Below are 24172 nucleotides of genomic sequence, written 5' to 3'. Positions count from 1 at the left end.
AGTGGTCTAGCTGGGCATATTGTCATGGATACTTGAATAGAACTTCTTTCTGCTATTGATTTGTGGCATGTTTTATAAAAGTCAATTAGGTGATTTTGGTTGATAGTGTTGTTCAAGTATTCTATATCTTTGCTGCCTTTCTGTGACTTGTTCTATTTATTATTGAGAAAGGGGCGTTGAAATCTCCAACTATAATGGTTAATTTTTCTAGTTCTTGAAATTCTCTCAATTTTGCTGTTACGTCGTTTGCTGTGTGTATAGCCATTTAAGATAGGTAAGTCCCCTTGATAAATTGAACCCTTTATCTTTATGAAATGACCTTCTTTATTCCCTAGTAATGTTCTTAGCTCTGAAATCTACTTAGCCATTTCTTCTTTCTTTTGATTAGTTCGTATGGTCAATCTTTTTCCATCCTTTTACTTTTAAACACATACATCTTTGTATATAAAATAGGTTTCTCGTAGACAGCATAAAGTTGGGTCTTGCCTTTCCATCCAATCTGACAATCTCTGCCTTTTAATTGGGGTATGAAAATTATTTATGTTTAATATGATAATTGACATGGTTAGTCTGTCATCTTGCTATTTGTTTCCTTTTTGTTACATCTACTCTTAGTTCCTTCTCTTTTTATGCTTTGTTTTGGATTGAGTGTTTTTGAGTTTCCACTTTATGTATTTTGTTCCCTTTTTTGTGCTTTAGGGTTTATAGTATGTAATTGTTGTCATTTATTTTTATTATACAGATGTCATTTTTATTTAAATAGTTGTTTGTTTTTTTAAAAGATTTAAATAATAAGAAAACAATTGTGCATATTTACCCATATAGTAACTATTTCTAGTGTTCTTCATTCCTCTGTGTAAAATCATATTTTTATCTGGTATTTTTTTTCTTCTGCCCAAAGTACTTTTTTTTTTTTAATATTCTTGTAATACAGATCTATTAGTGGTTAATTCTTTCAGTTTTTGCAGGTCTGTAAGTTTTTATTTCATCTTTCTTTCTGAAAGATACAGAAAGTTTTAACAGTTTTTTCTTTCGTTACTTTAAAGTACTTTGTCCTCTGTCTTCTTTCTTGGTATTGTTTCTAACAAGAAATCTTCTCTGACCTTTATCTTTGTATGTCTGTTAATGATATGTTTTTCCCCTTTGGATGCTTTCAAGATTTTTATCTTTATCACAGGTTTTGAGCAATTTGATTATGATGTGCTTTGTAGGTTTCTTCGTGATTCTTGGCCTTGGGTTTCATTGAGCTTCTTGGATGTATGGGTTTATGGTTTTCATCAAGTTTTAAAAATTTTTGTCCATTATTTCATTAAATACTTCTCTCCTCCCCTCTCTGGGACTCTGGTTATCCATATATTATTAGGCCAGTTGAGGTTGACCTGTAGCTCACTAATGCTCTTTAATATACTTTTGAAATTCTTTTTATTTCTGAGTTAAGTTTTGGATAGTTTCCATTACTGTGCTTTCAGGTTTACTAATCATTTCTTCCACATTGCCTAATCTGCCATTTGTTTATTAGGTACACTCATGACAATACTCATTGTAGGGCTAATTTTTCTCTACTAATGAGGTAAGGTCTTGGTGATTATTCTTCCTATGCCCTGTGAGTAATGAGTTTTTTTAGTCTAGCTGGTGAAAACAGGCATAGATGCAGTGTGGCATCTAGCCACATCTTAGGCATCGTTCAGTTTTTTTTCTCCCTGGCTTTGTGTAATTTCCTCACATGCATGTGCTGATCAGGAGTCTGCTGAATTCACAACTTCTCTCTCTGTGTCTATCCTCTCTGATACTCTGTCCTTCAAAATCTACCTGCCTTGGTCTCTTTGGGCTTTCAGTTTCATTTTACAGGAAGTCTTCTAGGCTTTTCCTGGGTTTCTTCTCCCTGTTCTGAGTCCTGGAAAGTATCAAGGCAATGATAAGCATAATTTATCAAGCTGGGGTAATGATAAAGCATAACTGATATCTCCTTTCAGGGATCTCTGTCTTTCCTTGTCTGGCTACAGTGTTTTAGAATCTGTTCTCTGGTATATTTTGTCCAGCTTATTTATTTATTGTTTTGGTTGTTTCAAGCAGGCAGGTAAATCTGGTCCCGGTTACTCCTTTTTTTTTTTTTTACCCTACACTGTCGCAGATTATCTTCCATTTACCAGCTACTGAGTAAACTGGGAATGGAATGGGCATCTTTGCCAGGCTTGCTTTCCCTCCTATCTCTGAAGCTGGTAGAATACTAGCCATTCTACAGATGTAATTCTGGGACGTCCCAGGTACTCTATCTTGAAGCAGAAAAGTCTCTCTGTTTCTTTACTCATCTTACTGACAACGTATGAATTTTATTAAGACTTTTCAAATAAACCAACTTTTTCATTTCCTTAATGTTTGCTGTTATCTTCATTTTTTATTACCCTAAGTTTTATTTTGTACCTCTTTCTCATTTCTTGAGATGGTTGATTTAGCTCATTATTTTACAGGCTTTCTTCTTTTCTCATATTCAATTATATTCATTTTAAATTGCCTTTTTCCTGATTTAAAAGATTACCTCATCTTATAAAATCACTATTTCATTCTGAATGTTACTGTTTTGTTCCGTACTCTAGCACAGTGGTTTTCTACCTTTTCTCTCCTTCCATATCATCCCTTGGCCAGTGACTATTGTAGCATGCATTGAGGAGGGGAAAAGGGACATTTCCTTGCAAAGGCAATAAGTATGGTATGGAAAAGATCTTTCTCCATTCACCATCTTCGTTTTGCTATGCTTCCCAAATCCTCTTTTGATTATTGCCTCCCTTTTTTTAAAAACCACTGTTTTTCAGCTTATGCTAGGAATCATATTATTTATGTCCAATACTAGAGAAACTTTCCATTGAGACAGAATAATTTGCCATGTAAAAAACATGAATGTTTTCCTTCCTTTATCGTTTAATTTCCCTAAACTAGGGTCATTCTTCTCTCATTTTCCTGGTTCTGCTAGAAATTTTTTTAGAAATCAAGAAGGTTATTATATTTATAATCTAAGACATGTGTTATGTTTTTACAGCTCCTAATTCATAAGTTCTCATGACAGCACTGGAGTAGATGATAATGCAGCGTATGATTTAAAGGTGAAAAATCTAAGTGCCTGTAGATAAAGACTTGCTGTAAATGACCAGGCTAATTGTCATTTAGGCTAACTGGGACTATCTTCATTACCATTCTCTAATTTTTATGTGACAGCTCAGTTTCTTATGTTACAGAGTTGCCTATACAAACAATATTGTTTTTCCTATTCACCAATAGAGGAAGGGAAAAGTCTCATGAGTGATCTGAGCCTTATTTCTCTTTCTGTATTTGTGTACAGTCACAGAGCTAGACATGGTCAGAGAGTCATTCCATTCTTAACTAGCTTCACTGCACTGCACAGTCAGTTGTAAATTGGGTAATGCTGAGAGGAAATCTGAAGGAAAATAGAGAACTCTCTATAATCTGCTTCTTGATAACCACTATACATCTCCCTAGTCCCTCCAGTTGAAAAATAGCAAATGTTCCCTGAAGTTTATGAGTTTTATATATTGGTAGTTCTTCATTGACAGATCTATGAAATACTTAAATGCAATTATCATTTTCCTAATCCTGCTCCTTTGCAAGTAATACAGACAAACACTTTTTAAAAAATACTTCAGATCAGATCAGTACATGGTAATAAGATGTTCTCTGAAGGAAAATAGTGGTTTTATGTTTTAAGTTATTAGCCAACCTCTGACACACATGAGTATCAAGGAACTTGAAATAAACAGTCATAAGATAATACATGGTACATATTGGAATTATTTTTAGCATTAAAGAATCTTGAATACTGATGTAGAGAAATCTTCAAGACTTAAATTCTTTTAAAGTAAATATTTACCATTCCTTTATAATATACTCTTCAAGTCCTGTAGCCTATATGGAGCTCATTTAATGTACATTTTTTAAAAAGCCCTATATCCTTTTTTGTGGCAATCCTACTTCAAGGAACTTATCCTACAGTGCTTTAGACAAGTCAGGCTGGTATATTTGTAAGATATCTGTGCATTAATCATGCATAAACATGAACATCCATATATTGGTGAATTTTCCAGATTTTCTTTTGTTACTGAATTCTAGCTTAATTCCTAGAATACTGTACAGGTGTGTATGTAAAAGGATATTAATTGTTGAAGTATTTCCAATTCCTAGGTTTATAACCAAAAGAATCGAAAACATGTTCAGACAAAACTTGTACATGAATGTTTATAGTGGCATATTATTCATAATAACTGAAAGGTGGAAGCAACCCCAAAGTACGTCAACTGATGAATGAATAAACAAAATGTAATGTATCCATATAATGGAATAGTATTAGGCTATAAAAAGAAATGAAGGTCTCATATATACTACAACATGATTGAATCTTTAAATTGTTATGCTAAGTGAAAAACAACAGAGACAAAGGCCACATTGTATATGATTCTGTTTATAATTTCCTTTATTGTGATTCCAGAATAGGCAGATCCATAGAGAAAGAAAATAGAGAGGGAGGAGAGAATGGAAAGTGACTGCTAGTGGGTATCAGATTTATCTGGGTATAATGAAAATATTCTAGAATTAGATACTGATTATGGTTGCATAAGTTTGTGAATATATTAAAAACCATTGGCCTGTGTCCTTTAAAATGGTGAATTTTACAGGATGTGAATTCTATTTCATTGGAAAAAAAAACATTAAAATATGTATAACCTCAGTCTAGTTAGACAAACTCAAATTAAGGGACATTCTACAAAATAGTTGGTGAAGAGTATAGCAGTAATCCTCAAAATGTCAAAACCATAGAAGTGAAAAATAAAATACTGAGAAACTTTCTCATTGGAAGAGCCTAAGGAAATATGAGAACTAAATGCAATGTGAAATACTGGATTTGATCCTGATCCAGAAAAATGAAATTCTTGGCAAGAGTGGCAAAATTCAAAATATGCTATATAAAGTATTGTATTAATGTTAAGTTCCTCATTGGAAAATTGTACCAGGCTATGTAAGATGTTTACATTTGGTGTAACTCAGTGTAAGGAAGGTTACAGGAACGCTCTACTTGTTTTTTGCAATTCTCGTGTAGATTTAAAATTATTTTAAAATATTTCTTAAAAGTATATTAATTGTAACAGTATTTAAAAAGTGGAAACTCTAGGTAACTATCAGTAGTGGTAAAGTTAAAATTATGGTACGTTCATACTATGAAATATTATGTGGCTGTTAAAAAGAATGAGGATGTAAATACAGTGGTGTGGAAAGAAACAGATTAAAGTAAAAAGGCAAGTTATAGAATATTTTACCAGTTAAGTAAAAGTATACTTTTAGCATAAATATATATCCCAAATTTCTAACCATATGTTACCTATGGAGAATAGATCTATTTCCTTACTTGAATGTTTTACAATTTGTACATATTCATGTAACAATTGTAATTAAGTATATATAAAAATAAATAATCCATATATACATATATATTCCATTAAAAAAAGCAAAAATCCAATAAACTAATTTGACTTTATTATTACAAAACATTAGGTAGAAGAGAAATGCTAAGTCCAAATATGTACTAGCCTTATTATTTGTCTCAGAGATCTCAGATGACTTGCTTCCTTTTCATGAAGGAGAAGTGCCTGAAATAGTCACCTGAAAGTTAATTTCTAAACAACAATAGTGAAGAGGTACCAGTTCTAGTGGAATGCCAAATAAATTATAAGTTGAATTTTACAAAGCATAAGTTAAACCCATACTTGGAATAGTTTTCACAAGTTGTCATCTTTCTTACTGATCTTCCCAACTTTAAAAAAATCTTTCATAATGGAATATTTTACACACAGAGAGAAGCACAGTGACCTGCCTGTCTGCCATTTATCTCTCACTTGTCTTCAGTAATGATCACTCTTCACCTTTATTATTTTCATCTATGCTACCTCTCCTACTTTTGTTTTATTTTTTTGCTGGAGATTTGAAAACAGATTCCAGTTATCTTGTTTCACAAATAAATACTTCAATAAGTATCTTTAAGAGCTAGGAACTTTTAAAAAAAAACAAACTAATTTCACTGATATTACCACAACCAGTATAATTCCTTGGTATCATTCAGCATGGTATCCATTTCCAGATTTACCTAGTTGCTTCAAAGTTGTCTTTTTTTTTTTTCAGTTTATTTGAGTGAAAGCCAGTGGTTATCTCTTAAATCTCTTTTAATCTATATACCATGTAGTTTTCCTTTCTTTTTCTCCTTACCCATACCATTTCTTTGTTGAAGAAACTAGAATATTTATTCTGAGGAATTTTCAAAATTCTGGGTTTTGCTGTTGAAAATAAAAGAGCAGAGAAAAGATGTTAGCCTGAGAAATGATCCTTCTTTGTCTCACAGATACTTGAGTGCTTACTACTGCACTCAATACAAAGAAAAGAAGGGGTGAAAGAAGAGATGTTTGGGGTACATCATCGAAAGAAAAAGAGAAAAGTCCTTTTTTAGTCAAATTTTACATTTGGGGGCAAGGGAGTAGACAGAAAAATAAGTTGCGAAGTGTGTTAGAGATTCTCTGGGTGAAAGTTGTAGGACATTGTTGGACTTGTAACAACTTTGGTTGAAAGCATTTGGTGGAGCAGAGGAGTAAATAACATGATCACATTTACATTTAAACAGATTTCTTTGACTGCTGTGTGGCAGCTTAAGGAGCAAGGGTGGAAGCAGGATTAACAGTTAGAATGCTATTCTGTAATCCAGGCAGGAGATGGTAGAGGATTGGACCAGGGAGAGCAGTAGAAATGGAGAGGAGTAGTCAGGGTCTTGATGTATTTTGAAGGTCACAACACAGGACTTTTAGAAATATGTGTGTCTGAGAGAGAGAGAAAGACAATGAGAGAGGAGTCAAGGATGATGGCAAGATTTCTGGCTGTAGCAGTGAGAACAGACAGTATTGCCTTTGACTGTAGAAGGTCTTGGAAGGCTTAGTTGCAGGCAGAGACTGAACAGTTACTACCATTTTTACTTACTGTTCTGTTGGTTAAGGACTAGTGAAAACTGGTGCTTTTCTGAAAGTTGTGCACTATGTTACGGGCCTTTTGATTGGTTTGAGTTAAATCAGATGCTTAAATGGTCTTTTTAAATACACGCACACACATATACACATATATATACATTTTAAAAACCTTATGAGTTGCTTCATGCTTTGCAAATGTCTCCTTATTAAATGGCTTTTTAAAAGTGCTTACTAGAAATTGCACAGACTTGTAAATTTGCATATTTGAAGTTTTAATAACAATTCTTGGCTCTTTTTTCCTTTTTTTTTTTGGGAAAAATTTCAAAACCAAAAAATAATTAAAGATTAGTGTATTGAACAATCTTATTCCTTTCATCTAAATCCGGTAATCCATTTGCTTTCTTTTTATATATGCACCATTAAACTCTTGGCAAACCATTTGTCAGTAAGTTACAGACATCAAGAATAAAGATATCGCCACAACCCAGAAATGTACAATTAACACCATACTATTATCTAATATTTAGTCCATGTTCAAATGTTTCCTGTTGTCTGCTTTACATCTAGGATCCAATGCAGGATCATCCATTTGGTAGTCTCCTTTAACCTGGAACAGTCTCCCTGCCTTTTAGGGCATTGACATTTTAAAAACCAGTCTACTTGTTTTATGTACAGTCTGGATTTGTCTGATCATTTTATCATGGTTAGATTTTAGTTATGCTGTGCAGGTGTAGCTTTATCTTTTGAAGACTTGTAAATATATGCATGGGAATGATATGGGTTTTAACAAAGCCTTTTTTAAGGTTCACTTCCAGTTACTACCAAGTGTTAGCAAAGTGCTTGATCTTATAATAAGCATTGTCACAGAGTCAAAGAATATTAAATTGAAAGAAGTTTTAGATTTCATGTCCAGAAGCCACAAACTAGCAGTTATAGAAAACTAGCAGTTTAGGCACAGCCTTTAAAACAAAGACACAAGCAAAAACCTGAATTTTAACATCTTTCGATATGGAGTATATTTTCAAATTTGACCTAGCTTTAAATTTCCTACTGTCTCTACCTCTTCCCTAAGCCCTTGCTCCCAGTCATCTGTGCTGTCCCTGAAACTTTTGGAAATATGACCCCTGTGCTTGCCCATCTTTCTCATTATGTAACTAAGGAAACTGAAGGCCTAGAGAAGTCAGGTTGCTGAAAAGCACATAATTAATTAGTAAGGGACACCATCAGGTCCTTGAACCTTGGTCTTTTGAAGACCCAGCTGATTTTCTACCAAAGCTCCAGGAGTATGCATTGAATGAAAAAGTAGAAAGTCTATAATCCTGGCACATACCATGATTAGGGGAAATGAAAGAATCAGTGATACCACAAAATAAAATTTTATCTTAAATAATAAAGATAGATCCTAAATTTATTATAGTTATTTTTTGTGTTAGAGACCATTTTAGGATAATGGATTTCTTATATCTGTTTACTCTTTTTCATAATAACTTTCTTTTTTAGCTACAAGGCTTTGGTCGACCAAGTGTATACCACGCTGCTGTCGTCATCTTCCTTGAATTCTTTGCCTGGGGCTTGTTGACAACTCCAATGTTAACTGTAAGTATTGCTGAGCTGGGTCCTTGTTTAAGAGAGTAAAAGAAAAATTCTTTTTTTTTTTTTTTTTTTTCATTTCCAGGACTGTGCCTGGGTATGCAGTTAGGAATAGTTCTTGACAGTGATGTAAGACTCTTTATTCCATTGTGTTGTTTCTGATCTGTGGTCTATGTAACAAAGTCTTTAAATATTCCTGAGTAGAACTGCACTCAATGAACTAAAATCTCAAAGATGCTATAATATGAATGAGCTATATTTAGAAAGATCTTTAAGGTACCGTAGAGGAAATAATCACATATTATTGTACAAGTTTGTAACTTGCTTTTTGTGGATGTTAAACAGCTTTTGATCTAGGAACATGATAATAGGAAATTGGTAAGTATCTTGTAGTAGTGAAAGTGTAATTGTAAGACTGTCTAGGTTTCCATTGATGGTAGCTTATCTACAGTCATTTTCTTTGCAAAGTCTGTATCAGATTTCTTAGCAAGTACTGGATGTTTGATATATGATGTGGCTAGAAGGAATGAAGATGCCAAGGAAATGATTGGGGAGGAGATGTCAGATTTAAGTTGCTGAGTAACTGTTTAACAATTTTTTTTTTCTTTTCTAAACCTATGCTTTTCATTTCTTTTTCTTGCCTTATTGCATTAACAAATTCTAATACAAAGTTGAATCAAACAAAGGTACATTTGTGACAATTAATGAACCTATATTGATACAATATTATTAACTGAAGTCCATAATTATTCAGATTTCCTCAGTTTTTACCTAAAGTCCTTTTCTCACACACACCTCACTTTTTTTAAATTAAAATTTTATTTTTATATCAGTGTTACAAATGACTCGGTTAATGTAAGGTAAGAACTACAATAACAATAAATCTGCTTTAGTCAGTGGTTACACTCCCTTCCCCATTATTTTTGTTCATGCTTCAGTCTTGAGTGATTTGGGATGATGTTCATTCTGACTGCTTCAGGCTGAGAAGGGATGTAGATATTACGGGACAGAGAAAAGGATTTGTTTTGCTTGCAGTTGAAGATACTCCTTGCTTTTGGGCTGGGGCTCTCCATCTTCATTGTTTTGATAGTTGTCCAGGGTATACCTGAAGAACTGGAGGGTAGGAGTTGGCCATATATATGCTGACTTTCAGGGCTCAACTGGCACAGAAATAATCCAAGGGCTTTAAGTCTCTGAGAAGCATGCTTAACAAGTATATTGAAAATTATAGATTCAAATAATATAAGTAGAAGAATCATGATTATGAGATTTATAAATGAGTACTACTATGTTATATTGGGTAAATAGCTTGTCATACATTCCCAGATAGAGCCTGCCAAGGAGGTATTGATTTCATGTGGCCATGTAACTTGCTTATGGTGTCTGGATATCCCTAGGGCCTTCAGAAGCACTTTTGTTTGAGGCTTTGTTCACTGTGGCAGTTTGAGAAGTCTGACTGAGATTGCATATTGGGTATAACCTCCTGAATTACCTCCTGACTCACTTTGAAATCTCTTAGCTATAAAAACTCTTTCATTTTCTATTTCCCCCTTTTGATCAAGGTCTTTCTTTAAATGCATCACTGATTAATGCTTAGTAATAATCCCTTGGTGCCAGGGAAGCTTATACCAGGGAGTCATGTCCAGTACAGTGTGGGGGTGGGTGAGGGAGAGTAGTGAATTTATTTGCAGAGTTTGACTTAGGGAGAGGCCACACTTGAGTAACAAGGAGGTTTTCATGAGGTAACTCTTAGGTATTAATTACTGTTAGGCTTCATTTCATTATTACCCAAATAAGGTTCATACTTGTAAGCATTAACATCAAGGGCTTAGCTAATTAGCCTGTTTTCCTTTATTAGATAAGGCTATATATTACAGAGCTTTTGGCCATCTTTTTGAGAAAGTAGTATTATACTTCTCCAGGAGAAAAGTATAATATTTTGTTAGCTACTCCGAGGGCCTCTGTCTATCTAGATAACATACCTATGACAACAAGAACACATTTATATCCAATAGAAATGTGCAGCTATATAACATTCAAGAGGTTTTAAAGGCCCTGTTGAGACATCTGACCATGACCCATCTCTTTTTTTTTTTTTTTTTTGAATTTTCAGTTTTTCATTTGAAAGTAAATCTTAATTCTATTAAATTCACAAATATTCTACTTTACATACCCAGTCCTAGTTGTCATCTAAAACACGTATTGCAAACATAAAATATCTGTTCTCTCCCTATGTAAGTGTCCATTTATATCATGGTTTGGAAATGGGGAGAATAGATTCCCCTTAAATTTCAAGTCAGCATGTTTTTCTTTACAGTTAACTTTAGCAAAATTCATACAAAAAAGTAACTAACAATGATCTTTTCTTATTAACGCACAAGGAAACACCTTCAAAACTGCATTTTGTTAAGTTTCTACACTAAAATACAGGAAAACTGAACTACACAAATATTGAAGTTAAAAATTCCTTTATTTTTTATTCCTAGTACCATTACCACAATTTACAGGTCAATATTCCTGATGTAATGAAAAGAAAAAGAAAAGGCTACAACAGATAAAAGACCTCAGGAATGTACATCTAATTGACACTACATTGCATTAATCAGTAGCTGCACTTTTTGCAAACCGTGGCTATGGCAGTTCTGAATAAGAAGGGTTTCCTTTTTAAGCCTGCACTAACTTTTCTGACTATGGGTCATTTTTCCTTCTGTGGCAGATTTTTACAGTTCTTCTAATGCATTTGGGATGAGTGCCTCAAAGTAACCTGCAACTTTCTGACAACTCCTCGTTCTCTCCTGCTAAGAACTGTTCCCATTTTCTGTTGAGTTTTTAGAACCTTCTGCTACCTTATCCACCACTTCCACCACCAGGTCCATAACCACCACCATAGGGACTACCCAAGCATTTTCCACTAAATCTTCCCCCTTTCATGGGTTCATAATTAGATTGCTGTTGTCTACTGTAATGTCCAAAATCATTATAGTTTCCACCACCACCATAGTTACCACTGCCAAAATTTCCTCCTTTGTTATAGCTATCATATCCACCACCACTACCATATCCACAACCTTGGTTTCCATATCTTGGTCCTCCACCACCATAACCCCCCCATACTGTAACCAGGACTACCTCCATAATTGGCACCGTCACCTCCAAATCCATTATATCTACCACGACCTCCTCTGTAACTACCTCTGCTGCTACTACCTTTACCACCATAGCCTCCTCTTCCACCAAAATTTCCACCACAGCCAAAGTTCCTTCTGCCTCCTCCAAAGTTCCTTCCATGGCCCATAAAGTTGCCAGGTCCACCTCCATGACCTCTTTGTGATCCAGCAGCCTGCATGCATCTCTTGTTTAGAAAGGGACTTTTTCACTTGACAGTTATGCCCATTAATAGTGTGGTATTTCTGAATAACAGTTTTATCACCTGTATCATGATTATCAAAAGTCACAAATGTAAATTCTCTCTTTTTTTCCACACTACCTGTCTTCCATAACTTATAAGGTTTCAATTTTGCCATACTTTTCAAAGCAGTCTTTCAAATTGTGTTCTTCTCTATCTTCCTTAATACCACCAACAAAATTTTCTTCACTGTTAGAGGGGTACCAGGCTTTACAGAATCCTTTCTAGAAACAGCTGTCTTTGCTTCCACTACATGCCCGTCAGCCTTGTGTGATCAAGCACACATTGTTGCATCCACCTCTTAACACAATAGTAAGTCACAAAACTAAAGCCTTTGGAATGTTTTATCTGGGGGTGTCTTCATCACCACACAATCTGTGCGTGTATCCCATTTCTCAAAATGTTCTCTTAAACTATCATCTGTAGTTTTAAAGCTTAAACCACTAATAAACAATTGCTGGTTCTTTTGGATCATGGCCCTCCTCTCCACAGTGGGGGATGGCAATGGCCATAGTCTGGCTGGGGGTGACTGGGCAGCAATTTTACCTCCATTTTGAGACCATACTCACCTTTTCCAACTTGGGTTTAATATGGGACCAAGAGGAAGAGGCCCATGTCCCATCTTTACCTTCTTACCAGGGCTATGTTAATTGACAGGTACTACATAATTTTATATGCTTGCTTTGCTTCTCATGTAAAATAATTCTTCTCCTTTTCCTCTTCTTTTTTTTTTCCTGAAAATGAAGCTTTGACCTGCAACTCGCTACATGTACTTTCAGAGACGCCTCAGAGTAAAACAGTATAACTTACGAAGGAATAGGTTAGTTTCTGTGATATATAACATTTCTAATAATAAAAAATGCAACATTCCCATAATCTATCGTTGACACTTAACATTGGTGTGATACCTTTGTTACAATTGATGTAGAATGTTAAAATGTTACTATTAACTGCAGTACATATTTTGCCTTATATGCATTTTAATAAAGATATTTTAAATTGTTTTTTGGGAAGCAGATGTGGCTCAAGGGATTGGGTTCCCATCTGCCATATGGGAGATCCAGGGTCCAATTCCCAGGGCCTTCTGGTGAAGGCAAGCTGGTCCATGCGGAGTGCTGGCCCGTGCAGGAGTGCTGGCCCATGTGGCAAGCTGGCCTGAGCAGTGAGCTGATGCAGCAAAATAACACAACAAAAAGAGACACAGAGGAGAGACAATAAGAGATGCGGTAGACCAGGGAGCTGAGGTGGTGCAAGAGATTGAGCATCTTGCTTTCACTCCAGAAGGTCCCAGGATCAGTTCCTGGTGCCACCTAAAGAGAAGACAAGCAGACACAAAAGAATGCACAGTAAATGGACACAGGGAACAGACAATGAGGGGTGGCGGGCAGAGAAATAAATACATCTTTAAAAGTAAATAATTAAATAAGTTGTTCTCTTCAGTTATGTTAAGTTCTTTAAAAACCATTGGTGGCTAACTCTTCCTAAACTACATTTAGCCTTAACTAAAGGGATAGGTAAAATTTGTTCCCAAAACAGTTTAGAGAATAGAGAACTTTATAGCATTTTTATTAGTGAAACAAACAATTTTAACATCTTAAATCCTTCCGTCACATTTAAAATACAATTTGATTGGTTAAAATTACAACTTGTGTGGAGCAGTGCACTTAAAAAACGTATAAAAGGAATTGTGGGAAGATGGGCACTGGGCTAACAGGCACAGCTCAATGCTCTCACAAAAACAATGGAGAAAGAGCCAAAAACTGTCCAAGGGACCTGCTTTGGTGATCACCAGACCAGGACAGTGCTGCATAACTCCCAGGAGGGTGAGGGACAGAGAGACAAAGAAGCCAAAACAATAAATATGAATTACAAAGCCCCCAGGTTGGCTGTAAAGGGCTCCTTTCCCCCACCCGCAAGATATTAAGCTGGAGTAAAACCCTTGGCTCATTGCAGCTGACTGCAAAGGAATCAGACACCTTCCTTCCTGTCATCTGTTTCACAGGAAAGGGAGGGGAAGTCAGGGAGCTTTTCTTCAGTGAAATCAGCCAGCAGAACCTGCTTTGATTCTCTATTCTGGAGATTTAATACAGGAAGATAGGAAAGCCCACACTGAAAAATCTTCATGGAATGGCATGCTGACAAGCACCATCTGCTGGCTGGTCTAGAAATTGCATGGACAAAAACTGTTCTCAGCTCTCTCTGTATCCTTCCCCTGGGAGGAAATCTGCTTCCCATATTGAGTCCTTGCCTGATTTTGATAACTTAAGCCAGGCAATTTTTAAAAAGATTTTATTTTATTTTTTTCTCCCCCTCCCCTGCTTGTTATTTGTACTGCTGTGTCTGTCTTCCTTGTTTCTTTAGAAAGCACCAGGAACTGAACCCAGGCCCTCTGATAATGGGAGGCATGCACCTAATCATCTGAGTCACCTCCATTCCCTGCTTTGTTGTGTCTCTCATTATGGTTTTTTTCTTGTGTCTCTTGTTGCGTCAGCTTGCCGCACCTGTCCATTGTGCCAGCTCAGTGTCTTCTGTATAAGGCATCAGGAACTGGAACAGGGACCTCCCATGTGGTAGCTGGTAGCCTAATCACTTGAGCCACATCTGCTTCCCAAGCAGGCAATTTTAAAGACTGAGAATAAGTTGAAGCAAAAATCAAAGAAGAGCAGTGAAAAACAGCAACAATGAAACAATAGGCAAGAGAGAGGAATTGGCCAGCAGAAAGTAAATTCACCAATATATTCAGATGTCTACACCTCAGCAAAAAATTAAGACTCATACTAGGAAACAGGAAGAGATGACCCAGCCAAAGGAATAAACCAAATATCCTGAAGAGATACAGGATTTTAAACAATTGATCAGTGATAATCATACAACTCTTCTAAATCACTTCAAAGAATTTAAATAAAATATGACTAAAGAAATAAAGGAAACTAAGACACTAGGAAAGCATAAAGATAATTTTAAAGTCCTCAAAGAAAAGTAACAGACCTTATGGGAATGAAAGAACCAATGGATGAAATTAAAATTATATTAGAGGGAAGCAGATGTGGCCCAACTGATAGAGCGTCCACCCACCACATGGGAGGGTCCAGGGTTCGATACCCAGGGCTTCCTGACCCATATGGTGAGCTGGCCCATGCTCAGAGCTGGCACATGCAAGGAGTGCTGTGCCACACAGGGGTGCCCCTGCGTGGGGGTGCCCCACATGCAAGGAGTGCACCCTGCAAGGAGAGCCACCCCACATGAAAAAAGCACAGCCCACCCAGGAGTGGCACTGCACAAATGGATGAGAGCTGATGCAGCAAGATGATGCAACAAGAAAGAGACACTGTTTCCCGGTGCCACCGAGGGTGCAAGCAGATGCAGAGAAACATACAGTGAGTGGACACAGAGAGCAGACAATGGGGTGGGGGGAGAGAAATAAATCTATAAAAAAAAAAAATTAGAGGCACATAAGAGCAGATTTGAATGCTCAAAGACAGAATTAGTGATTTTAAATACAGAACATCTGAACTGGAAAAGATAGGAGCAGAGAAAAAAGAAGAAAATAGAAGAAATGGAACGGAGATCTCTCGAAATTAATGGAATGACAATGCAAAACTCACAAACATTCGCATTATCAGTATCCCAGAAGCAGAAGAGAATGGAAAAGGGGCAGAAAGACTATTTGAGGAAATAATGACTGAAAACTTACCAAATGTTATCAAAAGATATAAATATCAATATCCAAGAATGATAATGAATCCAAAACAGATTAAATCTTAATAGACCTACCCCAAGACAGACACCTACTATTCAGAATGATAAATATCAAAGATAAAGAGGATTCTGAAAGCAGGAAGGAAAAAGCAAAGCATCACACACAAGGAAAACTCAGTAAGATTAAGTGCTCACCTCTCATCAGAAACCATGGAAGAGAGAAGAAAGTGGTATGATGTATTGAAGATACTGAAAGAGAAAAGCTGCCAGCCAAGAATTCTGTATTTAGCAAAGCTGACCTTCAAAAACAAGGGTGAATTTGGAGTCTTCACAGATAAACAAAAACTGATAGAATATGTTACCAAAAGACCAGATTTGTAAGAACTACAAAAGGTGGTGCTACAGCCTGAAAGGAAAAAACAAGGGCAATTAGATTTGGAGAAGAGTTTGGAAATGAAGATTATTAGTAAGGGTAAACTATTGGATAAGAAGACAGTTGAAGGAGATAACAACAGGGAGCCAAAGGACAAAATGAAGTAAGTAATTTCTTTACAGTAATAATACTGAATGTTAATGGATTGAACTTGCCAATCAAAAGATACATACTGATAGAATGGATAAAAAATATGAGCCATCTATATGTTGTATACAAGAGACCCACCTCAAATGTCACTACACAGCCAGGCTAAAAGTGAAAGGTTGGAAAAGTATTCCATGTAAATAGTGACTAAAACAGAGCTGGAGTAGTGATACTAATATCAGACAAAGTAGATTTCAAATGCAAAACCGTTAAAAGGGATGAAAAGGTCATTATATATTAAAGGGGCTATTCATCAAGAAGTAACTGTACTAAATATTTATGCACCTATCCTGAGTGCCCCTAGGTACAAGAGGCACACATTAGCAAAACTGAAGGGAGAAATATTAATAGATGTCTATTCTATTAATAGATGCAATAACAGTTTGAGACTTCAGTATACCACTCTCAGTATTGAAAATAGAACATCTGAACGGAGGATAAATAAAGAAACGGAGAACTTTAATAATATAAATGAACTAGACCTAACATCTATAGAGCATTACACTCCACAACAGCAGGATATACTTCCTTTCAAAGACTCATGGATCTCTAAGATAGACCATATGTTCAGGGACACAAGACAAGGCTCAATAAATTTAAAAAGATTAAAATTATGCAAAACAATTTCTCTGATTATAATGGAATGAAGATGGAAAAAGGAAAAATTCATAACTATATGGGGGTTAAACAATACACTCTTATAATCAGTGAGTCAAAGAAGAAATTGCAAGAGAATTCAGCAAATATCTTGAGATGAATGAAAATGAGAACACAACATATCAAAACCTATGGGACACTGAAAAGACAGTGTTGAGAGGGAAATGTATAGCCTTCGATGCTTAAATTAAAAAAAAGAGAGCTAAAATTGAAGATCTAACTGCATATCTGGAGGCACTAGGAAAAAAACAGCAAACTGATCCAAAATCAAGCCAAAGGAGAAAATAGTAAAGATAAGAGGAGAAATAAATGAAATTGAGAACAACAGCAACAAAATAGAATTAACAAAATCAAAATTTTGCTCTTTGAGAAGATCAACAAAATCGAGAAACCCTTAGCTAGACTGACAAGAAAAAGAGAGGAGACACAAGTAAATAAAATCAGAAATGAGAGGGGGAACATTACCACTGACCCTGCAGAAATATAAAAGATAATAAGAAGGTACTCTGAGCAACTGTATACCAAAAAACAAGACAGTGTAGAGGAGATGGACAGATTCCTAGAAACACACAACCACCTGCACTGACCTTAGAGGAAATAGAAGATCTCAAAAAACCAATCACAAGTGAAGAGATTGAAACAGTCATCAAAAACCTCCCAAAAATGAAAAGCCTGGGATCAGATGGCTTCACAGGTGAATATTACCAATCATTTAAAGAAGATCTAATGCCAATCTTGCTCAAGCTCTTCCAAAAAATTTAACAACTAAGAACACTGCCAAACTCATTCTATAAAGCCAACATCACCCTAATATCAAAACTAGATAAAGATACTACAAAAAAAGAAAATTACAGACTTTTATCTCTAGTGAATATAGATACAAAAATCCTCAACAAAATACTTGTAAACTGAATCCAAGAGCACATTAAAAGAATTATACACCACAATCACTGGGTTTTAACCCAGGTATGCAAAGGTGGTTCAACACTAGAAAATCAATTGTGTAATAAACCACAGTAATAAATTGAAGAAGAAAAATCAAATGATCCTCCCAATTGATGCAGAAAAGGCATTTGACAAAATACAGTACCCGTTCTTGATAAAAAAAAAAAATAAGAAAGAAAGAAAACACTCCAAAAGATATGAATACAAGGAAGCTTTCTCAATACGGTAAAGTGCTTATATCAGTGTTCTTGCCTTAGTGCAGTAGTTTAATGAATAAATGTTTCCCAGTTTAATGTATACCTTTGGTTGAATTCCAGAGCACCAAAATGGTTGTTTTTGACTGTTTTGTCCAGCTTTATTGTTGGTTTGGGGAGAGAATTTGTTTATCTCCTTACACCATCATGTCAGAAGTCAGAAGTCTGACAGTATTCTTCATATAATTTATTCTTCATATAATATTTATTCTAAATATTTATTCTTCTTATAAATATTTAGTTTGTTTATAATATATTTTTTAAAAGGCAATCAAATCAAACCTTTATAGGGTCTCTAAAACATTTCTGAGAAATGCAGTTGGAAAACCACTGAATTAACTGGTTTCTTGGAACTCCATGAAATTTCGATTCTGTCTCTGTTCAAAATGCAAGAAAATAGGAAAATTTCTCTTCTACCCTCACAATATATCGTAAGTTTTTGAGCTCTTTGGGAGTTTGATCCTAGGGGGCAGTTATCCTACAGAATGATGTCTTTTCTTAATATTTCCTTATCGCTAAAATTAAACAGGATATTTCTATATTTACAATTCTTCTGTATAAACTTCTAACTGAAGTATAACATGTTCGTTAAAGTGAACAAATCATAAGTAGCAGCTCAGTGAATTTTCACAAATTGAACACACTAATATGTCCAGCGCTACTTGAGTCTCTTGCCCGTCAGTACCATTTCTCTTACCCACCAACAACTATAAGTAATTTTTATCCTGATTTCTAATATGACAGGTTAGTTTTACCTCTGTGTGTGGTTAAGTTTATATAAATGAAATTAAACAGTATGTACTCTTTGTTTTTTGGCTTTTTTTGGCTTAGTAGTTTTATGAGATTCATCCATGTTGTGTATAGCAACATTTCATTGCTTCTGGTACGTCATTGCCAGGACTCCATACAATTTTCTTTTACTCCTATGCAGAAAGGTGTTAACTCAGTAAGCCTGAGATATTGAAATCTTGCAACCTTGCATTTTCCCGGAAGGACCTGTTTCTGTGACTGGCCCTTGGTGGGATCCTGGGAATTTAGCTATAAGAGTATTTTACACACTTGGAGGTTTGAACTGAGCTATAACTAGTTTGTCAATATTTTGTACAAACAGTGTGATTTATGGTTAACATCTGCTTTCTTGTGGACTGGACTTTTCGTAACTGCAGACAGTCACACAAGAAGCATGTGCCTACGAGATTGACCCCTAATAAAATGCCTGGTACTCCTAGCTTCAAGTGAACTTCCCTGGTAGATATCACTTCACAAATGTTGTCACTGTTCATTTATGGAGGAATTAAATATGTCTCGTGTGATGATTCCCCTGGGAGAAGACTCCTGGAAGATTGTACCTGATTTCCTTCAGATTTTTCTAATATGCCTTTTCCCTTTGCTATTTTATGTCCTTTCACTATAATGAATTGTAACCATGAGTGTAATAATTTCTGAGTCCTGTGAATCCTTCTAGTCAATCAGTGAACCTATGGATGGCTCGGGGACCCTCAATATAATCTGTTCTGTTGATGGACATTTGGGTTTCCAAATTTTGCTGATTACAAATACCAATGTTGTTATATTTCTCTCTTTCTCATACATGTCTTTTGGTAAATGTTTATCCATGTTTCTTGGGGTGTATAGCTAGGGGTGAAATTGCTCCGTTGTGTTCAACTTTAGCATAAACTATCAAAATTTTCCAAAAGCAGTTGCACCAATTTACCCTCCAATCAGTTAGGCTCTGCATGTTTACATTTTTGGCAAGTTTAGCCAATATGCTCCCATTGGTCTCTACACTTCTGGTAGATAGAGTGTAGTTCTCCAGTCCAATTACGAAGTCCTATTCATTAAAATAGAATACAGGCTGATAATTCCAGGGAAGATGGCTGAGTGGGGAGCTCCAGGATTCAGTCCTTCCACCAAAACAATAATTAAACCGGCAGGAACTGTCTGCAATAACTATTTTGAAACTCTAGAGCCAGAGCTCAGAAAGGCCATAAAAATCCTCTTCTCCAAGAATAGGGTGGGTGCACAGCTGATCACTGATCACAGCTTTTGATTAGCAAATGCCAATTGCTGGGTCCAGGCTCTGAGAGTAACTTGTGTTTCATCCAACCTGGAAAAAGGAGGCAGCAGCCATTCTTTCAACCCCATCTCAGACAAAGGTTGCAGTAACCATTGTTTCAATTCCCCCCCAATCCCACCTCCCCACAGGGGTGGAGACAGTGTAGATTTAAAGACAGCGTTTTCTCAGGACTGCAAGGATAAGTTAGCTGAAGGACTGCATTTGCTGGGCAAGCCAAGAAAGCACAGCTTTCGGGAGCCATCAGAGAAGTTTTCAGTGTCCTTCCTTACCCCCTCCACAGGGCAGTTTAGAGCCAGTCTGCACCCCTTCCTGGGTCCCTGGCCCTGTTTTGGCTGTGAAAGACTGAGTTTTCCCCAGGATGACTCTCCTACCAGAATTTGCCTTCTAGGCAACAGCAGGATAAGACAATTAAAGAAGTATAAAAAACCATAGAGATGGACAATCTCAGACAACGAACTGCCAGGTTTAGATACTCAGAAGAGGGAAGTTTGTCCCCTGGGAAACAGAGGGGACACCAGACTCCTGTAAAAAGGGGAACTCAAAACAACTAAAAAGCAAAAGCCCAGGAAAAGAGAGGTAAGAAAGGGTAAACTTTGTACAGTGTATTCACCTCATGCAGACCTTCCTGAGGGCTGGAGCTTAAAAAAAATCTGTCTTATCAATAGCTACTTATATTAACAGGAAAAAGACAGAATAGGGAGTAAATCCCAAAGTTAACATTTTAAAATAGTAAAAGGTACAGTGTGCAACAAAAGACTACAAGACAAAGAAAGAGGAAATGATGTCCATCCAAAGAAAGAGACTAAAAATACAGAAAACACCAACAAAGAAAATGAGAATGTGCACATAGTGATCAAAGCCCTTTAAGAAAAATGATCTTGCATGTTATGGGGTATGAAGTTTTTCTTTTTGGAGTAATGGAATAGTTCTAAAATTTTTTGTGATGATAAAAGCACAACTTTGTGATTTTACTGAAATCCATTAATTATACACTTTGGATAGAGTGTACAATATGTGAGTATAGCTCAATAAAACTGCTTAATAAATAAATAATTGTGCAAGAATAGCCAGAAATAGCAGCTATGTATAGCAGGGAAAACAGAGAGAGGGCGAGAAATGAAGAATTTTCTTGTCTGTTTTTTGTTTATTGTTTTTGAGATAATGAAAATGCTCTAATAATTAAAGTGATGAATGCACAACTCTGTGATTATATCAAATACCACTGATTGTTAGAAAAAAAAAAAGATCTTAAAAATGCTTAAGGAAATGAAGGCATACAGGGAAAGAACTATAGGATATCAGGAGAGCAATGAATGTACAATATGAAAGTCCAGGTAAAGAGATAGGAATTTAAAAATGGAATCAGATCGAGCTTCTGGAGTTGAAGATTACAATAACTGAGATAAAAAATGTCCGATGGCATTTCAAGAGCAGATTGTAGCTGGCAGAAGAAAGAATCAGTGAACTTGAAGATAAGATGTTGAAAGAGTGTGGCTGAAGAGCAGAAAGAAAGAAAGAATAAAAAGAAATACTAAAAGCAGAAATAGCCTAAGACAGCTATGGTACACTATCAAGTGCATAAATATACATATTATCAGAGTCCCAGAAGGTGAAGAAAGTAAAGGGAAGAAGGAATATTCAAAGAAATAATGGCAGAGAACATCCCAAATTTAGCAAAAGACGTGAATATGTACATCCAAGAAGCTCAGAAAACACCAACTAGGATAAGCATAAAGAAAAATATACCACATCTGAGTTCTGAAAGCTGCGAGAGGAAAACAATGTGTCACATACAAGGGATCATATGGCAATTCTATGTTTAACTTCCTGAGGTATCGCCAAATTGTGTCTCAGAGTCCCTATAAGATTGAAGATAAATAAAATTGAGTGCTGATTTCTCATCAGAAACGATAGAGGCTGAAATAGTTGAAGTGCTGAAGGAAAACAACTGCTAGCCAAGAATTTTATATCCAGTAAGAGACTGTTTCAAAAATGAGCGAGAGAGATCTTGACATTCTCCTGGGGGAGTATATCACAATTAGATCTGCCCTCCAAGCAAGGGAGTTCTTTATACTGAAACTAATGCACACTAGAAGTGGGTTAAAAGCAGCATAAAGAAATAAAGACCTGCAGTAAAGGTAATCATTTGGGTATTTATAAATGCCAGTATTGTTATATTGTATTTTTTGCTATGTAAATAAATGCACATGCATAAAAAGAAATGATAAATCTAGGTTTTTGACATTTAAGATACAAAAATATAAGTAGTAACAAGTACAAAGAAATGGTGGGTGGACAGAGGAGTATAGGAAAATATATTTGTATGCTATTGAAGTTCAGTTGTTATCAAGGCAAATATAATTGTTATATATTCTGAATGTTAATTTTTTTCATTTTAACTTTTAAAATTTTTATCGGAAAAGTTGTGAACTTTCAAAACAATCACGCATAATGTGCAGAATTCCCATATTTCATCCCACCACCACCACCTTGCATTGTTGTAGAATATTTTAAATTATGAAAGAACATTACCAAAATATTATTAACAAATTTTTAAAAATATTATTACTAACTATGGTGTTCTACAGCTTACTTCGGTAAATTTTTCTATAAACCACCCTGTTATTAGCACCATGTATTATTTGTATTGTACATTTGCCACAGTTCATGAGCAAATGCTCTTGTATTTGTACAGTCTGTCATGCTCCACATGGTTCACTGTGTTATACAGTTCCATGCTTTGTATACTCCATGCAAAGTGTATACTCAGTGGCTGTCAGTTTTATCATAGGGTTGTGGTATCATCGCCTCAGTCAATTTTAGAGTAAAAAAATTCCAATAGATTTGTTCTGTTTCATAGAATAGCATTCTTGTATTTGTACTATAAACCACAATCCTCATTCACCACTGAGTTCATCATTGTTATACAGTCCCTAGATTATCCTCTAGCTTTCAGTTGATATTTACATCCCTAGACTGCCCCTTACAGCCACAATCACATTTACAAATCAATGGTGTTAGTTCTACTCACTATAATGTGTTACCATCAACTCTGTCCATTTCCCCACATTTACAATAAACCAAATTAAAAATTCTGCATACAGTAAGCATCAGTACCCCTTCTCAGCCCTCATCTTATCTCCTAGTAATCTATACTCTAGCTTTTAGCTCCATGCATTTATATATCACTTTAGTTCATATTTGTGAAACTATACAATATTTGTCCTTTTGTGACTGGCTTATTTCACTCAACATAATGTCCTCAAGGTTCATCCATGTTGTCATATGAGTCCCGATTTCATTTCTTCTTACAGCAGCATAGTATTCCATCATACGTATATACCACATTTTATTTATTTATTCATTGGTTGATGGACCCTTGGGTTGTTTGCATCTTTTGGCAATTTTGAATATTACCACTGTGAACACCAGTGTGCAAATGTCAGTTTGTACCCCTATTTTCAGTTCTTCTGAATATATTCTTAGTAGAATTGCTGGATCATATGGCATTTCTATAGTTAGCTTCCTGAGGACTCACCAAACTGTCTTCCATAGAGACTGTACCATTCTACATTCCCACCAACAGTGAAGGAATATTTTTATCCCTTCACATGCTCTCCAGCGTGAGAGTTTTCTGTTTTTTCAGTAATGGCCATTCTACAAGATGTGAAATGATCGAAGCAAAATGGATCAGAGACCTAAATATAAGATCTAGAACTATCGCACTCCTAGAAGAAATTGTATGGGAGCATCTTCAGGATGTTGTGTTAGGCAATGGAGTTTTAGACTTTATACCCAAAGCATGAGCAACCAAAGAAAAAATAGATAAATGTGACCTCATCAAAGTAAAAAACGTTCTGTTCCTTAAAGGTCTTGATCCTGAAAGTCAAAAGACAACCTACGCAATGGGAGAAAATATTTGGAAAGCACATAATCCAATAATGGATTAATATC

General features: G+C 35.7%; 1 protein-coding gene and 1 non-coding gene across 5 annotated transcripts in view; one reads left to right on the top strand and one right to left on the bottom strand.

The window, feature by feature from the left end:
• MFSD14B (major facilitator superfamily domain containing 14B) overlaps window positions 1-24172 on the top strand; it is a 145891-nt gene that overhangs the window by 90373 nt on the left and 31346 nt on the right. For all 4 annotated transcript variants that reach the window (XM_058301493.2, XM_058301492.2, XM_058301491.2 and 1 more), the window contains one exon: window positions 8511-8606. In XM_058301493.2, the coding sequence (XP_058157476.1) occupies window positions 8511-8606 (96 nt within the window). The remainder of the gene's footprint in view (window positions 1-8510; window positions 8607-24172) is intronic.
• On the bottom strand, window positions 2121-2260 carry LOC111762693 (small nucleolar RNA SNORA7). The gene has a single exon (XR_002795739.1). It is a non-coding gene; the product is annotated as a small nucleolar RNA SNORA7 (small nucleolar RNA).

The sequence above is a fragment of the Dasypus novemcinctus genome, chromosome 8, assembly GCF_030445035.2.
Source record: "Dasypus novemcinctus isolate mDasNov1 chromosome 8, mDasNov1.1.hap2, whole genome shotgun sequence".
Classification (NCBI taxonomy): Eukaryota; Metazoa; Chordata; class Mammalia; order Cingulata; family Dasypodidae; genus Dasypus; species Dasypus novemcinctus.
Note: the sequence above shows the minus strand (reverse complement) of the source record. Positions and strands in the feature narration are given on the sequence as shown.